The sequence below is a fragment of the Equus asinus genome, chromosome 17 (assembly GCF_041296235.1).
Source record: "Equus asinus isolate D_3611 breed Donkey chromosome 17, EquAss-T2T_v2, whole genome shotgun sequence".
NCBI classification, from domain to species: Eukaryota; Metazoa; Chordata; class Mammalia; order Perissodactyla; family Equidae; genus Equus; species Equus asinus.
In genome coordinates this window covers 2,567,919-2,588,058 of record NC_091806.1, presented here as the reverse complement: position 1 = coordinate 2,588,058, position 20,140 = coordinate 2,567,919, and the positions used below count along the sequence as shown (strand labels likewise).

The 20,140-nt window shown below is 50.1% G+C and overlaps 1 protein-coding gene across 4 annotated transcripts in view; it reads right to left on the bottom strand.

The window, feature by feature from the left end:
- LDLRAD3 (low density lipoprotein receptor class A domain containing 3) overlaps positions 1-19,056 on the bottom strand; it is a 454,718-nt gene extending 435,662 nt beyond the window's left edge. The window contains exon 1 of one of the 4 annotated variants that reach the window (XM_070487528.1): positions 18,937-19,056. In XM_070487528.1, coding sequence (XP_070343629.1) covers positions 18,937-18,982 — 46 coding nt within the window. In that variant the 5' untranslated portion in view covers positions 18,983-19,056. The remainder of the gene's footprint in view (positions 1-18,936) is intronic. The other 3 variants (XM_070487527.1, XM_070487530.1, XM_070487531.1) reach the window with 3 other exon arrangements.
- Positions 19,057-20,140: the final 1,084 nt, after the last annotated feature.

Here is a 20,140-nt window from a genome sequence, read left to right as displayed (position 1 = left end):
CCCGACCCCCACCCTTTCCTCAAGCCACTCAACGCCCCACTCAGACCTACCTGCTCCTCAGTGGCCCCTCTCTTACTAAACTCTCAATTACCTAAGGTCAGGGAAAACTCCACATATCCACCAGGACTGCCACGGTGCCCAAGAAGCAAGTGAACAATAAAGAATTGTTCTAGAAAGCCGGTGACATAACCCCCAATAGATCAGATTAAAATAAACAGTGAGCACACACAGTATGAACATCTCCTATGCACAGGGTTGAAATTCTTCCCAGGACCAAAGCTAGCATGTTAACACGTGTACACACATATGTACAGGTGTGTATGTATTTACATGTATACACACGCAAACACACAAACATGTTCCTCCCCAAATCTCACGCAATGCGAGTGGACAGGAACTAAAATGCCAGACCAATGGGTTTTAAATCTGTTGTCCTGGGGGCCGGCCCTTCCTCCCCCACAATTCTGGCGGTTCAGTACAGGACCCGCTGTCCCACTAACATTTACAACTCCGTCTTCACTCAGGTCGCCCCTTCCGAGGGACAGCGTTATTTATTTACTTTACAAAGCCAGCCTTTTACCCTGTTTCGTTCCCCTTGGCTTCTAAATCCACTAAATGGCCTTTCTAGGGTGCCCAGTATGTGCAAATAACTCCAGTCCAGAGAGATTTCAATTTCTTTCCATTTCTGCTCTCCTCCTCCAACTCTCAAATAAGGGAAAATTATTTAAACAGCAAAGGGAACAGTCCATGCATGTGTCTTTCCTCTAATGGGCTCAGAGAAAGGGCATTTCCATCTCAAAAGCTTCGAGGCTCTTTTGTCCACCTTAGGAATTCATTTCCAACGAGGTCCTCAGAGAACCAGGAAACTTAACAAGCCCCCCAGAAGTTTAGCCGCAGTCAGAGCAGAGCCAACACACGGAAAATCACCATCAGTCGCTTAATCCACACGACGGCCCCACAGGCTGTGCATACCCTCTTCGTACGAAATTTAGGATGGAAAAAGTGTCCTGCAGAGGCAAAATAGACCGACACGAGCCATCTGAACTTGCAGCAGGACCATAATAAACCTGGATTCTCAGGACTCTGTGTCCAGAATCTCACTGAGCGCTGGCAGAGAACACCAGAACCTGTGGACAAGCCACAAAGGGCAACCTCGAAATACTCACAGCCACCAAAGGAAAGAAAGCTATCTGCACGCATTTCAGAAAGACCAAGAAGGCAGGTGTGGGACATCTCAGGCATGGGGAAAACAGGAAGAATAAACTTTTAAAAGTCTGGGACAATGAGCAGAAAAACCTGATTTCAAGTTGATGCTTGGTGACCAGGAATTTCAGGATTGAAAACATCAGGTGGCCCACTAGTCTTCATCTCTGTTTTAAGACCACAAACAAGATCACAGCAGTCCTTGGTTAAAAATATTCTCATTGCTCTCAGAACAAAGTTCAAAAGCCTTAACACAGCCTGCCCTATGTACAAACTGAAGCACATACATAAGAAGAAACTCATACATTCACTCAAGAAACGTTCACTGAGGGGCCGACCCCATGGCTGAGTGGTTAAGTTCGCACGCTACACCTCAGCGGCCCAGGGTTTCGCCGGTTCGGATCCTGGGCACGGACATGGCACCGCCCATCAGGTCATGGTGAGGCGGCGTCCCACGTGCCACAACTGGAAGGACCCGCAACTAAAAATACACAACTATGTGCCTGGGGGCTTTGGGGAGAAAAAGGAAAAATTTTAAAAATCTTTAAAAAAAAAAAAATTTTTCACTGAGTACCTGGCTCAGTGCAGGAACTGGGGATGCTGACATAAGACACCCCAGGCCTGAACCCAGCCTCAGAGCATGGATGAGTAACGGCTAAGTGTGTCACAAAGTGCCAGGCCCCTGGCTAGACAGCTACACGCGTGATCTCATCCGTGCTCCCTAAGGATGCTACAAGGCTGGCATTATCCGTATCCCTCTTTTACAGGGAAAGCGCCCCCCGAGGCACAGAGAGGCTCTGTAACTGGCTTAAGGTCACACAGCCAGGATCTGAACCCAGGTCATTTGATTCGAGAGCCGGCCTTCTGAGCCACCACTCCCCAGACCCTGATGTGGGTGTGGGGAGAAAGTGGCTCCCCACTGCTTGGCTGGTTTTCTCACAGTGGCACACCCTGAGTTCAGCAGTCTCAGCAGCCCTCAGAGTAAAACACCCCCCGGAACAGAGAAGCCTTATGGACGCTGGGCCACAGGAGCCGCCAGAATCCATGTAAACAGCAACCGGTCTACACCCCGGGAGGGTCAGACCCTGTCACTCGGCCCTGAGAACAGGAGTTCCGGGCCTGGACATTCTTGCCACACGAACCCTGGAACCACCGCCTCTTACCTGCACCTGGGCCGAATGGCCTCAGAGTCCTCCAGCCATCTCCACTGGGGGCGGTCAGGGGCCACAGCCTCCCACACTCCCTCACTGGTAACTGGTGACACCACAACTACCATAGGTGCCGCTTTATGCCCTGGAGGAAACTAAGAAACCTTAAGTCCAAAGGAGGGAAGAAAGGTGGGGAAACAAGAGCTCCCTCGAGCCCCTCAGGGGAGCATCAATGGGGGGGTCCCCTGCAGAGGGCTCGCAGGGCCAGCCAGGTCGAAAACGCGCAGACCCTCTGGTCCAGCAGTTCTACTCAGGGAACATCATGGAGAAAGCGCCGCTCTCGTGCACAAGGGTCTTGGCTGCAGCGTGGCTGGCAGCATGCCGACCTGAATGTCTGGTTCAGAGGCGAGTGAGGAAACTGGAGGACAGGCACACAACACAACACCCGGCAGCAGGGAAACATACGCCTACATGCGACAACACGGACAGACCTCAACACAGGAGAATAAGTGAAAAAAATGAGACGCCACAGTATACGCAGTATGATACCACTTATGCACACTTTAAAACACTGGCAGGGGGCCGGCCCGTGGCCGAGTGGTTATGTTCACATGCTCCACTTTGGCAGCCAGGGGTTTGCCAGTTCGGATCCTGGTTGCGGACCTACACACTGCTCATGAAGCCACACTGAGGCGGTGTCCCACACAGAAGAACTAGAATGACCTACAATTAGAATACACAACACCATGTGCTTGGGCTTTTGGGAGAAAAAAAAAAAAGAGAGAGGAAGATTGGCAACAGATGTTAGCTCAGAGCCAATCTTCCTCACCAAAACGCATACTTCAAAAAAAAAAAACACTATGCTTTGGATACAGAAGCACAGAAAAGTGGTAAAAGATTAAAACATGAACAGAAAGGATATATGTGAACTTGACCTCTGGGTGGAAGAGAACAGAATGAGATGAGCTAAAGTCTTTGATAGTATCTAGAATACATTTTTTTGTTAAAAAAAAAATCAAAGTGGCAAATGTTAAAAATCCAATGATCTCTGTAACAGGTACACTACTATTTGTTATATTATTCTTGGTTCTTTTACGATGTTTAAAAGATTCCAGAATTTAAAGTAATTAAAAAGTACATATTTTAAAATACCACCACTCAAGTACAGGCAACGAGCATAAATAAACTGGAATACCACGTGTTACATCCCTCACGAATAAATGCACAGTAAAGGCCGCGGTGAAGTGAGATTATTGAATATTATTCAGCCATAAAAAAAGAAGGAAATCCTGCCATTTGCGACAACATGGATGGACCTCGAGGGCATTATGCTAAGAGAAGAAGTCAGACACAGAAAGACAAATACTGTACGATCTCACTTACATGTGGAGTCTGAAAAAAACTCAAACTCACAGAAATAGAGAAAAGACTGGTGGTTGCCAGAGGCAGAGTTGGGGGTGGAGAAATGGGTTAAGCTGCCCAAAGGCTGTTACAACAGTAACAAGTCCTGAGGATGTAAGCTACCAAACGGTGCCCACAGTCAACAACACTGTGCTGTACAGTGAAAGCTGCTAAGAGAGTAGATCTCAAAAGTTCCCATCACAAGAAAAAAATCTGTAACTATGGTGAGGGGATGGATGTTAACTAAACTTACTGCGTTGACCATTTTGCGATATGTACATATACCAAAGCAAAAAAAAAAGAAGTGTGATTAATCCTGCGGCTGGAACTCAAATATGTGAGGACAGCTGTGGAGATGAGGACATTCGCTAGCAGGTTCTGAAGGTGGATGGAGAGGAAGCCCGCTCTGAGAAACCACACAGACACAGGCACAGCCTCAAGCAACAGTAAGCGCAGATGGCAACCAGGAGCACACACTGCAGACACAGGCTGCCCAGCTGGGTGAAGGGACCGACGAGCAGGGCACCAGCCCCTCTCAGTCCAGCCGGCTAGAATCAAGTGCTGAAAACCCGAGAAGGGATCACAAGGGCACCAATAGCATCTTCCAAGGAAGCCGGGGCAGGGGTTACCGGTGTCAGTTCGCCCCACTGGCAGGGGGAGGGGAGGACGGGGCCGGGAGGCTCGATGCTGCTGGCAGAGGCGGAGAGGGGCAAGGATGAAGGGTCCCCACTGCAGAGCCCTCTGATGCAGTGTCCACTCGGGTCTGCAAACGACACTAGAGCGGAGTGCACGGGGCCGGAGGAATCCAGAGGGTCTGTCGTCATGTTTACTGACCTGGTGTGGCTGCAGCCTTCTTCCGCGCACAGCTGACACTCTCCCACCAAGCTGAGTGTGGGAGGGGCAGAGCGGCTCCCTCTCCCCCCACCCTTGAAAATCATGGCGTAAAATGGGGGAGGGCCGTTAATTTAGGAGAAGGGGTAGACCGAAGTGTCTGGCAGACAAGAAGGTCCAACACTAGGAAACAGGCTTTGGAACAAAAGCGACAGCAATGCCAGCGACCAACTCAGGCACCCAGGGGCCTGAAGAACCGACAGAATTCAACACTTGACTTACACCAACTCTCCAGCTCTGGGTGAGCGGGGGCAACCAGGGCCAGACTTGACAGGACTTAGAAAAATGAAGAAATGCCACATTGTGCCCCCAGCACCAAGGGACAATTTATAACACACATACACACACAACAAACTTGAATCATTCTATGTCATAAGAATTTTCACTCCAGGTAAGAACTACGCTTCCAGAGCATGGCCATCCAAGAGGACTTTCTGAGACAATGGGAATGTTCCACATCTGAGTTGTCCAATAAAGTAACCACCAGCCACACGGAGCTATGGGGCACCTGAATATGCCTCACGTGACAGAAGAATTCAGTTCTTATTTTATTTATTCTTAACTAATTTAAATGTAAGTAGCCCCACAGGACTGGTGGACATCCTGCTGGAGAGTCCAAGCCGACAGCATCCTTCCTACTGTCTGCATAGCAGCTGAGCACACCAACACGGTAACTCGTCCCACCACTGTAAACCAAGTGGCCACACACGTCCTCGTGGCTGAATCTTTGTACATATCTCAAACTAGTTAGGATAAAGTCCTAGAAGTGGAGTTGTGGACTCAATGGGTAACTAAGTTTCTAGGCTTTTCCTGCACATTAAGACTATCCACTTACAGCCACACAGATGTGAACAGCATTTTATCTATTACCAGCTATTTTCATATACATGATACTCCTTGCATCCTCACAACTACCAGGTAAAATGAGACGGGCAGGTCCTGTAGGGGAGGAAGACATTTCCTCTACCCGCCCTGGGTCCTTCTGGCTGGACAACGAATTAAATTCACATGAGACAGAATAACAGGAGAAAATCAAACAAAGATCTATAACACGTATACACGGGAGAGGCTCGCAACTCGCCAAAATGGCAGAAGCTCTCTCCTTAAATGCCACCCTCAGCTAAAGACAAAGGAGGATGTTGGGGGTGGGGGGAGTCACTTATGGGAGATTACCAGAAAAGCACAGTAAACAAGAGTCAGGTTATTATGCAGACTTGAGTCCTTGCCTTCCACATTGATAAGAGTTTCTAGAGATAAGGTCATCCCCCCTTCTTCCTGGTGCAGAGAGGGAGAGACCTTTACAGATGGAGATTTCCTCTACAATGTAAATGTCTCTTAACAAAGGGTAAGTACATTCTACTTTGCAGAGTTTCTTTCTTGTCTGCAGTTTTTAAAAGTAACCAGCCCCAAATAATCCTCGTGCCAAAGAGACATATCTTGGGATGGCCAATTCCAGTCCCCCACAGTACCATCACCCCCGTGTGTAGACAAGGAAATAAGCTGTGTGAGAGCATACCACTGACTTGGTTGGGTTACATGGCTTTTATAGCCGACATTAAAGAATACCCCTAGCCATTCCGTGATGCTAGACCATTCGTTCTGCCAGATTAGTTTAACAAGGGAAAATGCTTATGCTATATTTACAAGTGAAAAAAAGCAGGATATGAAATTCTATTCCCAGTGTGAGCAAAATGATGTAAAATCAAAGAACACAAACCAATGTGTTAACAGTCTTCGATCAGAACTGCAAATTATGTTTTTCTAAATTTTTGTCCAAATGTTTATAACAAACCTGAGTAATTATTTAAATAACATTTAGCGAGTAATTATAAAAGCTAAGGGCTTTAGATGCATCATCTCATCTAAAACATACCTCCATGGTAAGGACCATTATCATCCCTATTTACAGATGAAGACACAATGGGTTAGAAAAAGTTTCAGAAACCTGGCTGAGGTCAAGGCAGTAAGCTGGGATTTGAAGCCAGGTGGGCTCCCTGGAAAGCCTGTATTCTCAGCCACCACATCAGCGCTTCTCAAACTGTAATGTGCACAAGATCATCTGAGGATCTCGTTAAAACGCAGATTCTGATTCAGGTGATACGATGCTGTCGGCCTGGAGACCACACTTTGAGTAGCAAAGCTCCACATCATAACCCCTATACTATAATGCTAAAGGAGAAAATCCCCTCTAGTCAACAAGGAAAATGTTTTCTAGCAATTCAAATAACATCAATGCTCGTTAACGTATAAAAGCAAAAATATACTTTCCCTCTTGAGAACTTTCGCAAAAAGCCTTCTTTCCTAGCCAGATGGCAGGCCCTCAACTGCTCTTGTAAATTCCCACTCGCAGACGCCCCCTGGGCAGCCAGTGGTGTCAGGCTCACTAAGCTTAATCAGCCTTCTCATCTCATTAGCAGGCAGGATTTCATCCTCAAAACACCCGTTAGCAAACACGTCCACACACCCAGCGAGCAGGCGTATGGAGGAAACGCCCCTGGGGTGTCCCGAGGAACCGGTCAGTCCACCCACCACCCCCAGTGCAGACACCTAGCGCCAAATCCCCAGCACATTTTAGATCCAGCATTTCCCAATTCCCATAGACTTTTTCTTTGAAACATTAACATGTTGTATTCTCTAAATATTTTAACCTTCCAAAATTTGGCAAGCACTAGCTAATTTTATACTCAAAGAACCTTCAACACCTTTGAATTACGTTCCTAACTCTGGGTTTTTTTATGGGGATTATCAGACATGCCTTGTTCAATGGAGCTTTCGCCATTTGCAGTAAGTTACCTTGTTTATCTATCTTAATGCTATGAAACTACTTATCTGATACAACAAACCAGCCTTTGTATAGTAGATTTTATTCCCCTAACTTTTCATTCTATTTCTCTCTCTTGGTTTTTACCATATCTCCTATAATGAATAGGTGGGTGATTTTTAATTTCAATAAGAGTGACACTTTGTTTTACATTCAGTCTTATAATTGATGTGTTTATATCACCCTCCATTTCCCTCTAAGATTATATTGAGGCCCGCCCTTCCTCAAGACATCTGTGTGATTTCAGTAGCCAATTTCTATTTCCTTTTAAATTAGACCAGAAGATAACCTTAAGTTTCCTACTATTTAACATTTGTAATGATATTTTATAAAACAGAACTGTTTTCCCTTTTTCCTCTCAGTAACTTCTCCCACTTATCAAGTACCTGCGTGACGTCCCGTCATACGGGAGTGAGATGCACACCAGTGCTCAGTGACCTGTGACATTCTCCCACACCACACGCTAGTCTCTCAGTGGATTGTCTGATTTAGCACCTGAGCTTAAAATCTCTCTCATCCATTTCCCTCTCAAAGCCCTCTGTCTCTTTGTCTTTTTGAAGCCAAAGCTCTCTCTAGTAAAGATCTCTGCGGGTCTTTGGTGATGAATGAGATTGTTCCAAAATCTGGAGGGGCAGAAACACTGTCACCGAGGGCAAAGCAGGCTTGGCCACGTACATTTCATTCTGCCCTCAATTCCTTCTTTCTTCAATGGCCCAGTGATAAATCTGTGACGATCACCTCCATTCCTTCTGGGCAACTTACAGGAAATCTAACTGTGTGACTCAGATGGCAGGCACTGACTCAGGTGCTGGAGTCTAACAGCAAATACGGTGGACATCAAAGAACAGGCCAGGCCCCATCCTGCCTCGTGGAACTTTAATCACACAAGAAAGGAAGATTCCTTTTTCTGTGGGACTGCGGCCAGCCACATTTTATGGGTACTTTCCAAAGATCCCGATATTGCCCCCTGAATGCTGGACAGCGTTCCTTTCCCTGAACACATACTCCAATTTCTGGCATCTCCATTTCTTCTGATACACTTATTATTCAAAAACTGAACATCCTTACTATATTTTCATATTCCCTTAGCTTTTCTGTACTGTCATTACCATCTACTCAGGCAACAGAAACGAGCCTTGGGCATACGCTACAGCATCAGTGCTGCCCCGCACAGGTCCCACCAGGGCTCGCAGTCTCTCTCTAATATTTATAAGGTTAGTTCCATCTTTCATTAACACAGACTATTCCTGACACAAGTTATTCCTTCCAGCCTTACGGCTTCTACAGTAGTGACCATCCACTCTTTCAGTCCTGCTTCCCCCGGTCCCCACCAGCTGGGATCACTCGTTACTATCGTACTTTTTTTTTTTTTTGAAAGATTGGCCCTGAGCTAACATCTGTTGCCAATCTTCCTCTTTTTTTTTTTTTCCTCCCCAAAGCCCCAGTGCATAGTTGTATCTTCTGGTTGTAAGTCCTTCTCGTTCCTCTATGTGAGTCCTCACCACAGCATGGCTACTGACAGACGAGTACTGTGGTTCCACGACCAGGAACCAAACCCGGGCCGCCAAAGTAGAACGCGCCGAACTTTAACCACTAGGCCATCAGGGCTGGCTCACTATCATACTTTTTAAGCAAACTTAGGTCAATATTTTTATAAAATCTGGTTTTGAAAACTCCCTATTCAGTGCTGTTCAGGTTTCTCTTAGCATCAACAGTTTTTTTTATAGCTTTGGATTTTTCTCTGATGAAACACCCTAGGTTGCTAATCACTCTTCCATCTTCCCAAAACTCCTCGTTTTATTTATATAATAAAAAACAAGTTAAATTTAGAACTTTCCAAACCAATTGAGAGGCTTTTTGTCAACTGACTGTGGAGTTACAAGTGTGACAAAGGCTCATTTTTCAGCCACGTCCAATTAGTTTAAAGAGAACACTGCTCTGATTCAAGGCTAAAACGGGAGGAAAACGTCCCAGCGATGCCATCAAAGACAACACGCTCCTGATATCCCCGAAGTCAACCTCACTGGGCCTTAGAATAACGAGAAAGGATTTTTAATGCAACAAAATTAAACACCCTTTCTGTTTTCATTTCTCTCTGCCAACAGACACACAGGCGTCCCACGGGGAAGACTGGCACCTCGGGCGTGCAAGTCTTCTAAATCAACTTATTCATGAACTCCACGCCCCTCCAGCTGCTGAGGCCTGTTCCAGAGGGAGCTAAATGGCTGCCCTGCCTCTTGGCGGCCTCTCTTCCAGGCCAGAGACAACCCTCCACTTCACAATGCACTGTCTGTCTGTCAAAAATTACAGTCTGATACGGGCACCAGCAAATTCACGCAATTTACAGGCTCCTGGTATCATGAGGACTCATTAAAAGGAGAGACTGATTTTCCTTCAGGAAAGAACTTGGAAGTGAGAGTCTGGAACTGGGAGGCTCACTCTGGTCCCCTACAGTGATAAACACTGCACAGACCTGAGCCATCGCCTCCTCACAGGGCACGACTGACCGCCCACAAGAGCCCCTTGGTTTGAGGGAACAAGATGCACCGAATTATTTCTGGCTTCCTTCTGGAGGAATATAGTAACACTTCACCTTTCACTAGAAGTAACATCAATGACCAGTTCAGAAAAAGTTCTCTCACAGGTGAACCACACAGGCTTGAGCCGAGGCTCAGAAAGTAAGAAAAACCTTAAATTTGTATTTTTATATGAGGCTTTATCATCTGCCATATTATTTTTGTCTTAAAAATCTACTTCTACACTTTGAAATCAGCAAGCCCTTCTATTTGACACCTAGCACTTTTGAGGGAGGTACTGACCAAAAAGAAATTGCTTCCAGTTGGTATTCCAAGAAAATATTTCCATCCAAAGGGGAAAAAAAATTCCCCGTCATTAATATATTCAAGCAAGTCTCATGGTGCTGAAATAACTTGTTTATTGTTGTTATTGTTTCTTTTACTAAATCAAGCCTCTGCAAAGGCCAATTTAAATGCCTATCATGACATGTTCTCCCCACGGGGGATTGGCAGAATGTCTGTTTCAACCTGCCAAAGTCAGGCCACTTGAATAAAATCAATTCAGGATGCCCCCCAGTCCCACGGCCCTCGAAGAGACCATCCATCCAGCACAGTGAGCGGGAAGTCAACACCGACATCACCACCCGAGGATGGAATTCTCCAGCACCAGCTGGGCCCTGCAATTCCTTCTTCCAACAAACACAGCCCTGGTGTCTGCTCCGTGCCAGAGCAGAGAGCCAGCGCTGAGGAGCACAGGTCTAAGCGGTGCAGACCTACACGCTAACTCGGAAACCACCCCTTACCCGCTGAGCACTTGGGAAAAACACTTCGCCTTCTAGTTTCCTCATCTATAAAATGGCAGAGCACACTACCTACCTGAATAAACTGCTGCGAGAATGAAATAAGATTTATCAGCAGAGGAAGCATTAAATTACCGTACAGTCACGCGTTGCTTAACCACACGGGCACGTTCTGACAAATGCGGCCGTTCGGTGATTTCGTCATCGTGGGAAGATCACAGAGTGCACTCACACAAACCTGGATGGCACAGCCTACTGCACACCTAGGCTAGGTGGCCCTAATCCTACGGGACCGCCGTCAGGAATGCTGTCCGTTGTTGACCAAAACAGAGTTATGTGAAGCATTTATATACACACACCGGAAGATGTTTTTAAAGCTACTTTTCAAAGAACGGGTAGATATACAAGAACTGAAAGAAAGATGGCCAAGACGACAGAAACCTTTGGTATTATAACATCTCCAAAATCAGGATGTGCCTAATTTATCTCTAATATTGTAACATCTCTGAAATCAAGCTGTGCCCAACAGCCAACAGCATCTTACGACAGCACAGGGCGGGCGGAAGCTGTGACGTACGGACCACTGACAGTGACGGGGTGAAGCCGGTCACTGCCGTTCACCTGTCACACTCCATCCAGTTCTCTGCATCACTCGTCCTGCAGAGGTTGAATCCCCCTGCCATGTGGAATGCCTTTAAAAGACTACATTAAAATTCTGCATCGAAATAAAAAATGATCGTGTGCACAAAAAGGCAAGGAAACACACTGAAAATGTGATAATAGTGAAGCAAATATCTGTCACTGGAAGAATGACTGAATTCCCTATTTTCTTGCAAAGCAAGAGCCAAGCACTTTAAAGGACTTAAGAGAGGAAGATACTCAGAAACAGCTGAAACTCTACTGCATTTTGCTTCTGAGACAGAGGCAAGAGGCTGCCACTCACACATGGAGCAGCCAGAGGAGGGGAGTGAAAACACCAACAGTCTAAACCACAGGGGAGGCCAGGGAGACCATCACGCAGCTCCAAGTAGAAAGTGACAAAACACAGCATTTAAGTAAAAAACGCAAGTCAAAAAACTACAAATATACACAAGTACGAGCTCATTAAACTATATACATGTGCCCGTGTGTGCATGTGTATAAATCCATATTTGGACTAAACTGACATATACCAGAGAGTTACCAGTAATTCATAAAAGGGTAAGAAATGTAAACGGGGGATAAAGGCAGATTTTAATGTTTTACTGAAATTACTTCTACTTTGTCTGAAATTTTTAGAGTGAGTATGTATTCAACGTATTATTTTTATAATGTTTTTCACTCAAGAAGATTGCAACCAAATTATACATATAGAGTCTTGGCATCCTGCCAGGTAGAGTAAATCTTCAAGAAGTTATTATTATGCTCCTAGACACCACAAAGGAAATAAGAAACATGACATATACATTCAATATATGAACCCAGCCCTCAAGGAGCTGACAATTCAGTAGGACCCGGGACTAAAATGGTAAGAGATACAGAGAGAGAGAGTATGACCATAAGATAAAGAAGGTTGTTGCCTACAAGCCACAGAAGAAAAGTCTTGTTTGAATCTCAGAGGCCTAGAGCCAAGAGTCTTCAAGCACCAACATGTGTACCCTGTCATCTTGTCTGAAAAGCTAAAGCAGCAAGCGAGCACGCGTGTCGTCACCTCTGGAATCTGTTCAAGGACCCACCCCTTGAGCATCCCCAAAGACAGGGCAGCCGTGTTTGCCAAAGCCTGGGGATGGGCACGCGGTTGTGTCAGGAATGCCTCTGCCACACCATGGTCAGAAGTGCCTCTGCCCTTCCCAGATAACAAAGAAAGTGAACACCCCATTCCATCACTGGATCCTTTGGTTCTTCAAGGGCAAAGAACAAGGTCCACGGAGCTTCGCAGGCCTGGAGCACAGCACGGTGCCTGGATGTGGCAGAGCTGGCACCGCGCTAATGAACAGCCGCACGAAGCCTTGAGAAGCGTGTTCTAGCTGCCCAAAGACAAAAGGGAAAGTAGTATTCGCAAGCTCGGGAAGCCAGGCTCCTCACTGGACCAGCTTTCTCAAGAGGGCTGACTTGGGACGCAGGGGCCTGGCCTGGGATAACGGGCACTTCTCCCCTTCAGGCCCAGTGCCCCCTCCATGGAACCTCCTTTCTTCCTGCAAGTTCAGGCACAAAAGAAGACGGCAGCAGACCACGTACGCTGCTGGTCTGAAGAGAGGAGGAAGAAAGGACCTCAAGGAGGCTGGACACTGAAGAAAGGACGGCATCCAGTGTTCTAAAGCGACACAGAGCATCACTTGAAAAAGACTTCAGAAAGTATAAGATCAAAATTTCCCAAAAACCACCTTGCCGCTAGTATAGACAATTTTCACCACCACCTGCAGGATAGAGCCAACACATAAAAGCCTTTTCATGGGGAGGGAGAAGGAATGACGGGAGGGAGGGGGAGCCGAGAAGAACAAGAACCTCTCTGCAGAGCGGAGGAACGGGGACTTCCAGGGTGACGACTTCCACACAGGACTGACTCCCAAGGCCAACAGTTCAGGCAGCTTCTCCCTTAACCCTTCGGGCGGGGGCACCTCCCAAGGCCAACGGTTCAGGGGACCACGCAGCTTCTGGTGTCACCTGCCCCCTGCCTTTCACCTGCTTCCTCAGCAGGTCTCTCCCAAAGGAACCAAATCTACAACCCAAAAGTCCCCAAGTTTTCACGATGGCACAAGGGGGGAAGTGAGAGGGAAGGGGTCAGAGCTGAGGGCATTTCTAGCTGAGAATCTCCGTTCATACTGAACTCGTGGGGCTGCAGAAACACAGAGCAGAACCCGGATATTAAAAACCCCTTGAGGGGAGGACGCCATCGGGACCCGCAGCATCCAGAAGACACTTTTAGGATGAGCAGTAGTGATGCTCCAGATGTATGGCAAGGGGGCTTGCTCACACTAGACCAGGGGTTCTCCACCAGGGGTGATTCTGTCCCCAGAGGACATCTGGTAACATCCAGAGACATTTTCGGTTGTCACAACCGGAGGAGGTGGGGAGGAGGGGGATGCTACTGGGAGCTAGGACCAGTGATGCTGCTAAATCTCCCACAAGGCACAGGGCAGCCCCCCCACAAAAAAAGAACGATCCAGCCCAAAACGCGAATAGCACCGGGGTTGAGGAACCCTGCGCTAGACCTACCCCGACCCTGCCGCCATCTCCAGAAACCCTAACAGCCCTACCTGAAATAAACACTCGCCATCCCTCTGACCAAGCGGTCACCAAAGGCCACTTACTGGGACAAGCAACATCAAAGATGGAGCGAACGATGTGACGAGCAAATGCTGCATCTTCCAAGCAGCTGGCCGCTCTCCCAGCACGCGTTTGTAAGGGTGTGCCTCAGCATCCAGGACATTAGGTTCTCCTACAGCATTACAATGGAAGAAAGGCATGCACACGCACATACAGGCACACACACAGAGGAATGTCCATCCTAAAAATCTCCCTGGTCATCACGTAGAGGCACTGGCAGCAAAAGCTGCCTGGTTAGGATGGTCCAAGCATTTCCAAAATATTCCAAAGACAGAAAAAAAAGCGGGAAAGACAACAAACAAGAAAAGCCCACAACCAAAAACAAAGCTCCCCTGAGGCCTATCTCAGCTAAAGTGCTCCGTCACCCTAAGCTGCACCCGGGGCACGCAGTATCTTTTATTTTTTTAATTGTAAAATACAACAAACATATAAGAAAAGGGAAAGGTACAAATACAGAGCTTGACGAACGAAAACAAATCCCCATGTAGCTATGCCCCTGGTCAAGAAGCGGACCCAAGGCCTGTGGTATCTTTCTGCCACACGTGCCCCCTCCAGGCACACAGTGTAACCGCCAGCCCCCAGGACCCATCTTATCAACAGAGTAATCATGAGTTGTCAGCCGGCCTGGTGGCTCAGCAGTTAAGTTCCCACGTTCTGCTTCAGCGGCCCGGGGTTCGCTGGTTCGGATCCTGGGTGTGGACATGGCACTGCTCATCAAGCCACGCTGTGGCAGGCGTCCCACATGTAAAACAGAGGAGGATTGGCAGTGCATGTTAGCTCGGGACTAATCTTCCTTAAAAAAAAAAAAGTTGTCATTCAGGAAGTGAGACCCCTTGTCCAGTTCAGGCCAGCCAAGACCACCAGCCCCTCAACTGGGCCTGCGCAAATGCTGGACAGGTGACCTTTCTGGCATCAAGGAGCTGGAAACCCCACCCTCAGAGGACGGGAATGCCGCCATTTGTGAACACACGTCCCAGCAGAGGCAGGAAGCTTGACTAGGCTTGCGCAGATCACCAATCCCCTTACCTCTGCTGACCGCCAACCATCCATCCACTTCAGCCACCCTGCCCTTCATCCCACAAACCATGCCCAGGCCCTGGACCAGGAGACGTATCGGAGGGCACACGCCCCGGCTCCCCGCAGGCCGTCTCCCAAAATAAAGCGACATTTCTTTTCCCAAAAGCCGACGCCGCGATAACTGGCTTGTCGTATGCGCATCGGGCCGGAGAGCCCCAGTGCAGTGTGGTAACAACAGCACAAAGACTGGTGCTATTTTGAAAACTTCCAACTTTCCTCAAGGACTGAGACTTATTTTATGCATTTACCATGAACACCAACTGCGGGGTAGTTCAGAGCAACGAGCACACAGTGAGCAGATCTGGGAAGAGGGGCTGCTCACGGAAACCATCTCTCAGACTCTTAACTCACAGAAGCACCTCGGGGGCAAGACACTGGCGCGCCGAGCCGGGTGCCTGGAAACTGGGAAAAGCCCAGGTTGGGGGCCAAGAGAAAGTGGGTTAGAATCCAGGCCTCAGTCCTCACTCTGGGGGCCGGCCCAGTGGCAGAGTGGTTAAGTTCGCACGTTCCGCTTCGGCAGCCCAGGGTTTGCTGGTTCGGATCCCGGGCACGGACCTACGCACCACTTATCAAGCCATGCTGTGGCAGGTGTCCCACATACAAAATAGAGGAAGATGGGCACAGATGTTAGCTCAGGGCCAATCTTCCTCAGCAAAAAAAAAACCTAGAAACAAGGGCTCACTCTGGCACCCTGGGTATGGATGATCTCTAGTGAACCAGAAAATGGCTTCCCGTCACACGCTATCGTTGGAAAGCTTCGACAAGATCACGTGTTTAAAGTGAGAGCAGAGTGTCTCAGACATAAGATGCTCCGTAAATGCTGCCTCCTGTCCTCCGCCTGTCCCTGCAAACAGGCAGCTGGCAAAGGCCAGGTCTCTCATAAGAGATTACCTGATGGCAAACTTCCCAATGCCCCAATCCTCTAAAGTGTTTCACCAAGAGGACGATACAAGCCCACTTTCAAACTACCCTGGTGACTGGCAAAAAGGTGTCCCCACCAGCCCTGCAGACCCGCCCTCCCCTGCTCGCACGCCCACTCCACCCCTCTTCCCCCAAGGTAAATGGCTGCCGGGCAGTCAGGAAACACCACCGCACACCCCAGTGGGGAGCCTTCGTGGCATCTCTTTGAAGACGAGAAGCAACAAGGTGTGTTTATTTGTACTTCCCTGCACACAGTCTCATCTACCCCGGCGGGGCGGCGCGAAGCCGCTCAGCTAGTTAAAAAATAATAATAAAATCTACCTGCTCGCACCATCAGGCAGGAGAAGAGGTGGACAGCCACACTGCTGGGAGCACACGGGGAGAATGCAGCCTCTCCCCTGTCAGGAAGAGAACGCCAGGCAGTCCCGGCCAGGTCAGCCCGCGAGGAGGCGAGCAGACTGACCACCGTGGGGCCCGGCCGCCACGAGCCCCGGCCCGGCGCACCACCTGCACGCTGACATCCACCCAGGCCACCAGCGAAGGACACATGGACAGCGGACGGCCGACGTCTCTCTCGCTGGATACATTACAACATAATAACAGCCAAAATCAATGCTTCGCTTCCCTAACACAAACAATAAAAACAAAGGGAAAAAACATACACGAAGGTGTCTGAGAAGGTTCCTGAACAACAGAGGCCTCAAATTGCTCTGGGAAAGTCATGGCCTCCCAGCCCTACAAAGACCTGGAAAGCAGCCTAGGGCTCAGCTCGCCCGCAGGTCTGCACAGACTACCAGAGGCAGACAGGAGCCCAAGCGCTGCCTCTGATAACCTCCCAATGCATTAACTTCCCAGAAGAGGATTGAGGTGTAGGATATGGGATAGAAGGGTGGCATCTCCGGTCCCACTCTGAACCCCAAAACAAACCATGCAGGCTTCTCTAGGGGCTGGAGCCCAGGGGCACCTGGGCGGATCAGGAAAAATGACCAGCTCCGTCTCTGCTGACGCGTCAGGTCAGAGTGGAATCCCTGCTAAAAGGATGTTTAACCTACCAGGAAAACGCACACACCCCAACCTGCCCAGAGCTGTCTAGACCAGCGGCTCTACACGTGGCTCAAAGCCACACAGGCTCCGTGACCACAGACAACGGTCCCTAGACCCCCAATCTCTCCCTCCCCACTATGGCCATTTTACTTCTTTTAGCCATATTTTATAGGTACACACATATTAAATAACCAGCACTGACCAGAGGACAAGATTAACTTCACAGCTGCTTAACCTTACAGCTGTTTTCACAGAAATCAAGACTCAACCAAAGCCAAGCAGTACCACCCGGGAGACGCAAAAACTAAGTTCCCGCTGAGCACAAGCAGCTCCCCAAAGACACCCAGGACAGCCGGTGTCCAGGCTGTCCTACTTTGGTGTCATCATGGGACATGCCACGGCTACGCAGAGGGAGAGCGTGAGTCTAGGCAGGTCTTCGTGTCGGAGATGCCCTGGAAACCTGCCGTTCTGACAGATTCCAAAGGATCCTCGCACCTCCCCACGGCTGCCAGTGCCCCCAGGGAACTCTCTCCCTGGGGTGGCCCAGGAGTTGAGTGGAAACAGGGCATTCTGACCGGGACCCGGCTAAATTCCACAGCAGCCACCAGCACTCCACCCTCACTGGAAGCCACAGCAAACCCACAGACATCCCGAGGAGTCTCGGAGGAGCCGGGGTGACGTCATAGGTCTGAAAGGTGGGGAAGGCTGCCCAGTGGACTCTGTGGACGGTGAGGACCAGAGACTTCAATGAAGGAGGGAGATTTCTTCCCACTCGGACACCTCTCCTGGAGAGGCAGGTCAGAATGAAGTGAGCCTCAACTTCCCCAACAAACACACCACCCACAACACCTCCACAGCAAGCAGCTAGAAGCAGCCCGGAAAATCGGGCACAAATTAGATACGTGGGTGGCACCAACGTCAAGGTAAGCAAGCTCCTGCGGAAGAAAGCTCCCTGGGCCCGTCACCCACTTTCTGGGCATCAGCTGCCCAGAAATAAACATCAGGGGCAGGCGAGGAAGGGCAGCTGACAGCTGTGGCGGCGGGCAGCGCCAGAGGAGGAAGGGCTCCCGGGCTGGAATTCGGAGCGTGCCCACATCAGCAGAAAAGTTCCCGGGAACTGCACGCTGGCTGGGAGGGAAAGAGGCGTGCTGCTCCTCGGGACCTCAGCATGCACACGCCGCGGTGGTTCCAGGGGCCGCCGGACGGAGCCCGGGCCCTCTCCCAGGGCGCCTCGCCAGACAGGACGCCCACTGAGGAGCGAGTGGGGGTGCACAGAGGACAAATAAATGTTCTGCTCCCAGGATCAGGGCGAAAGATTAGTAATTCCCAGATCCGGCCCTGCTTCATTTCTGTTTGCCCAAAACAAACACAGTCCCAGGGAGGAGTGGAAAGAAGCGGCGATACTACAGTCCAGGTGGGGAAACTGAGGCACCGGGGGGCACGCAAGACACCCGGGAAGAGGCCCCAGCGCAGCACGGCGCACTTGGGCGTCCGGGATGGTGGGAGCAGGGAAGCGCTCTCTCCAGTCCCCTCCCCTCCTCCTTCCCCCAACCCACAGACACACGCACCCTCGCGACCTACGCCCCGCCGGACCGCGGCCGGGCCCCCAGAAGCCGGCTGCACACAAAGCCCCGCCCGCGCCCCAGTTCGCCGCCGGCCCGGCGCGCACGCCCACACAATAGGACGGCGCGCACCCGCCGCGGCCCCTCGCCGGCCGGCCGTCCGGGCCGGGGCCGCCCCCGCGCGCGCACGCCCGCCCGCCCGCCCGCGCCGCGGCCCGGGGGTCCCCGCAGCCCGCGCCCACTCACCCGCCGCGCTGCCCAGAAGCAGGCACAACGGCCCCAGCAGCCACATGGCGCGGCCGCCGCTCGCTGCCGGCGCCGCTGCTGCGCCGCGGCCCACGCCGCCCCGCCCCTCGCCGCGCCCCGCCCCTCGCCGCGCCCCGCCCCGCCGCGCCCTGGCCCCGGGTCCCGGGGCTGCGAGCACCGCGGAGCAGCGCGCGCGATGTCCTCCGCCTCCCCCTCTCCCCTTCCCTCCTCCATCCTCCGAGGGTGCGGCGCCCTCCGCCTCCCCAGACCCACACTTCAGTTCTGGACCCAACTTCAAAATGACTTTTCTCCTGGGAGGCAGAGGAGAAGTTGGAAGAAGGGACCAAATAGTATGAGAAAAGATGCATTTTGTTTTTTGTAGCGAGAGGGGAATACGACCAGTATTTCTCAGGCTTTAAGACGCGTCCCACACAGTTGGGGATCATGTTAAGGCGCCGTGCCTGGCTCAGCAGGTCTGGGGTGGGGCCTAGGATTCTGCTGGGCTAACAAGCTTCTAGGTGATTGGGAGGCTGATGGTCCGTGAACCACACGTGGAACACGGAGGCTAACACCTTCCAGTGAGTTATTTCATCTGGATCTTGGCTGCCTAGACCAGTGGGACTTTGGGGCCCCAGTTTGCAAAAAAGGAAAGTAATGTGAAGGCAGACGCCCAAATGTAGAAAGAACAGCTGCTCCAGTGCAGTCCGGGCTCCAAGACAGCCCCGGTGAGAATTCCCGAAGGCTTTAGATGCTGGAAGAACAGAGTGACACTTTTGTACTCCACTCTCCACCCCCCCCCGCCCCAAAAAAAGACGAAAGCAAAAAACTAATGCAAATAATCGCCAAAAGCCGGAAGGAACTCATATGCTCCTCAACTGGTGAATAGATAAACAAATGGTGTTTTACCGTATAATGCAACGCCATAAATGAATCTCAAAAGCGTGCTGAGAATACAGCCCCAAAGGGTGCATTCTGTATGATTCCACTTACAGGACGTGAGGGGGAGGAGGGAAGCAAACTATAGCGACCAAAATCAGATCTGTAGTTATCAGGGTCTGGGCCTGGGGGAGACAGACGAGTGCAAAGGGGCACAAGGGACATTTGGGGGCAGTGGGACGGTTCTGCAGCTTGATTATGGCAGTGGTTACACAAAACTCTATGCACTGTCCAAACGGAAAGAACTGGATCCTGAACACCCCCATCT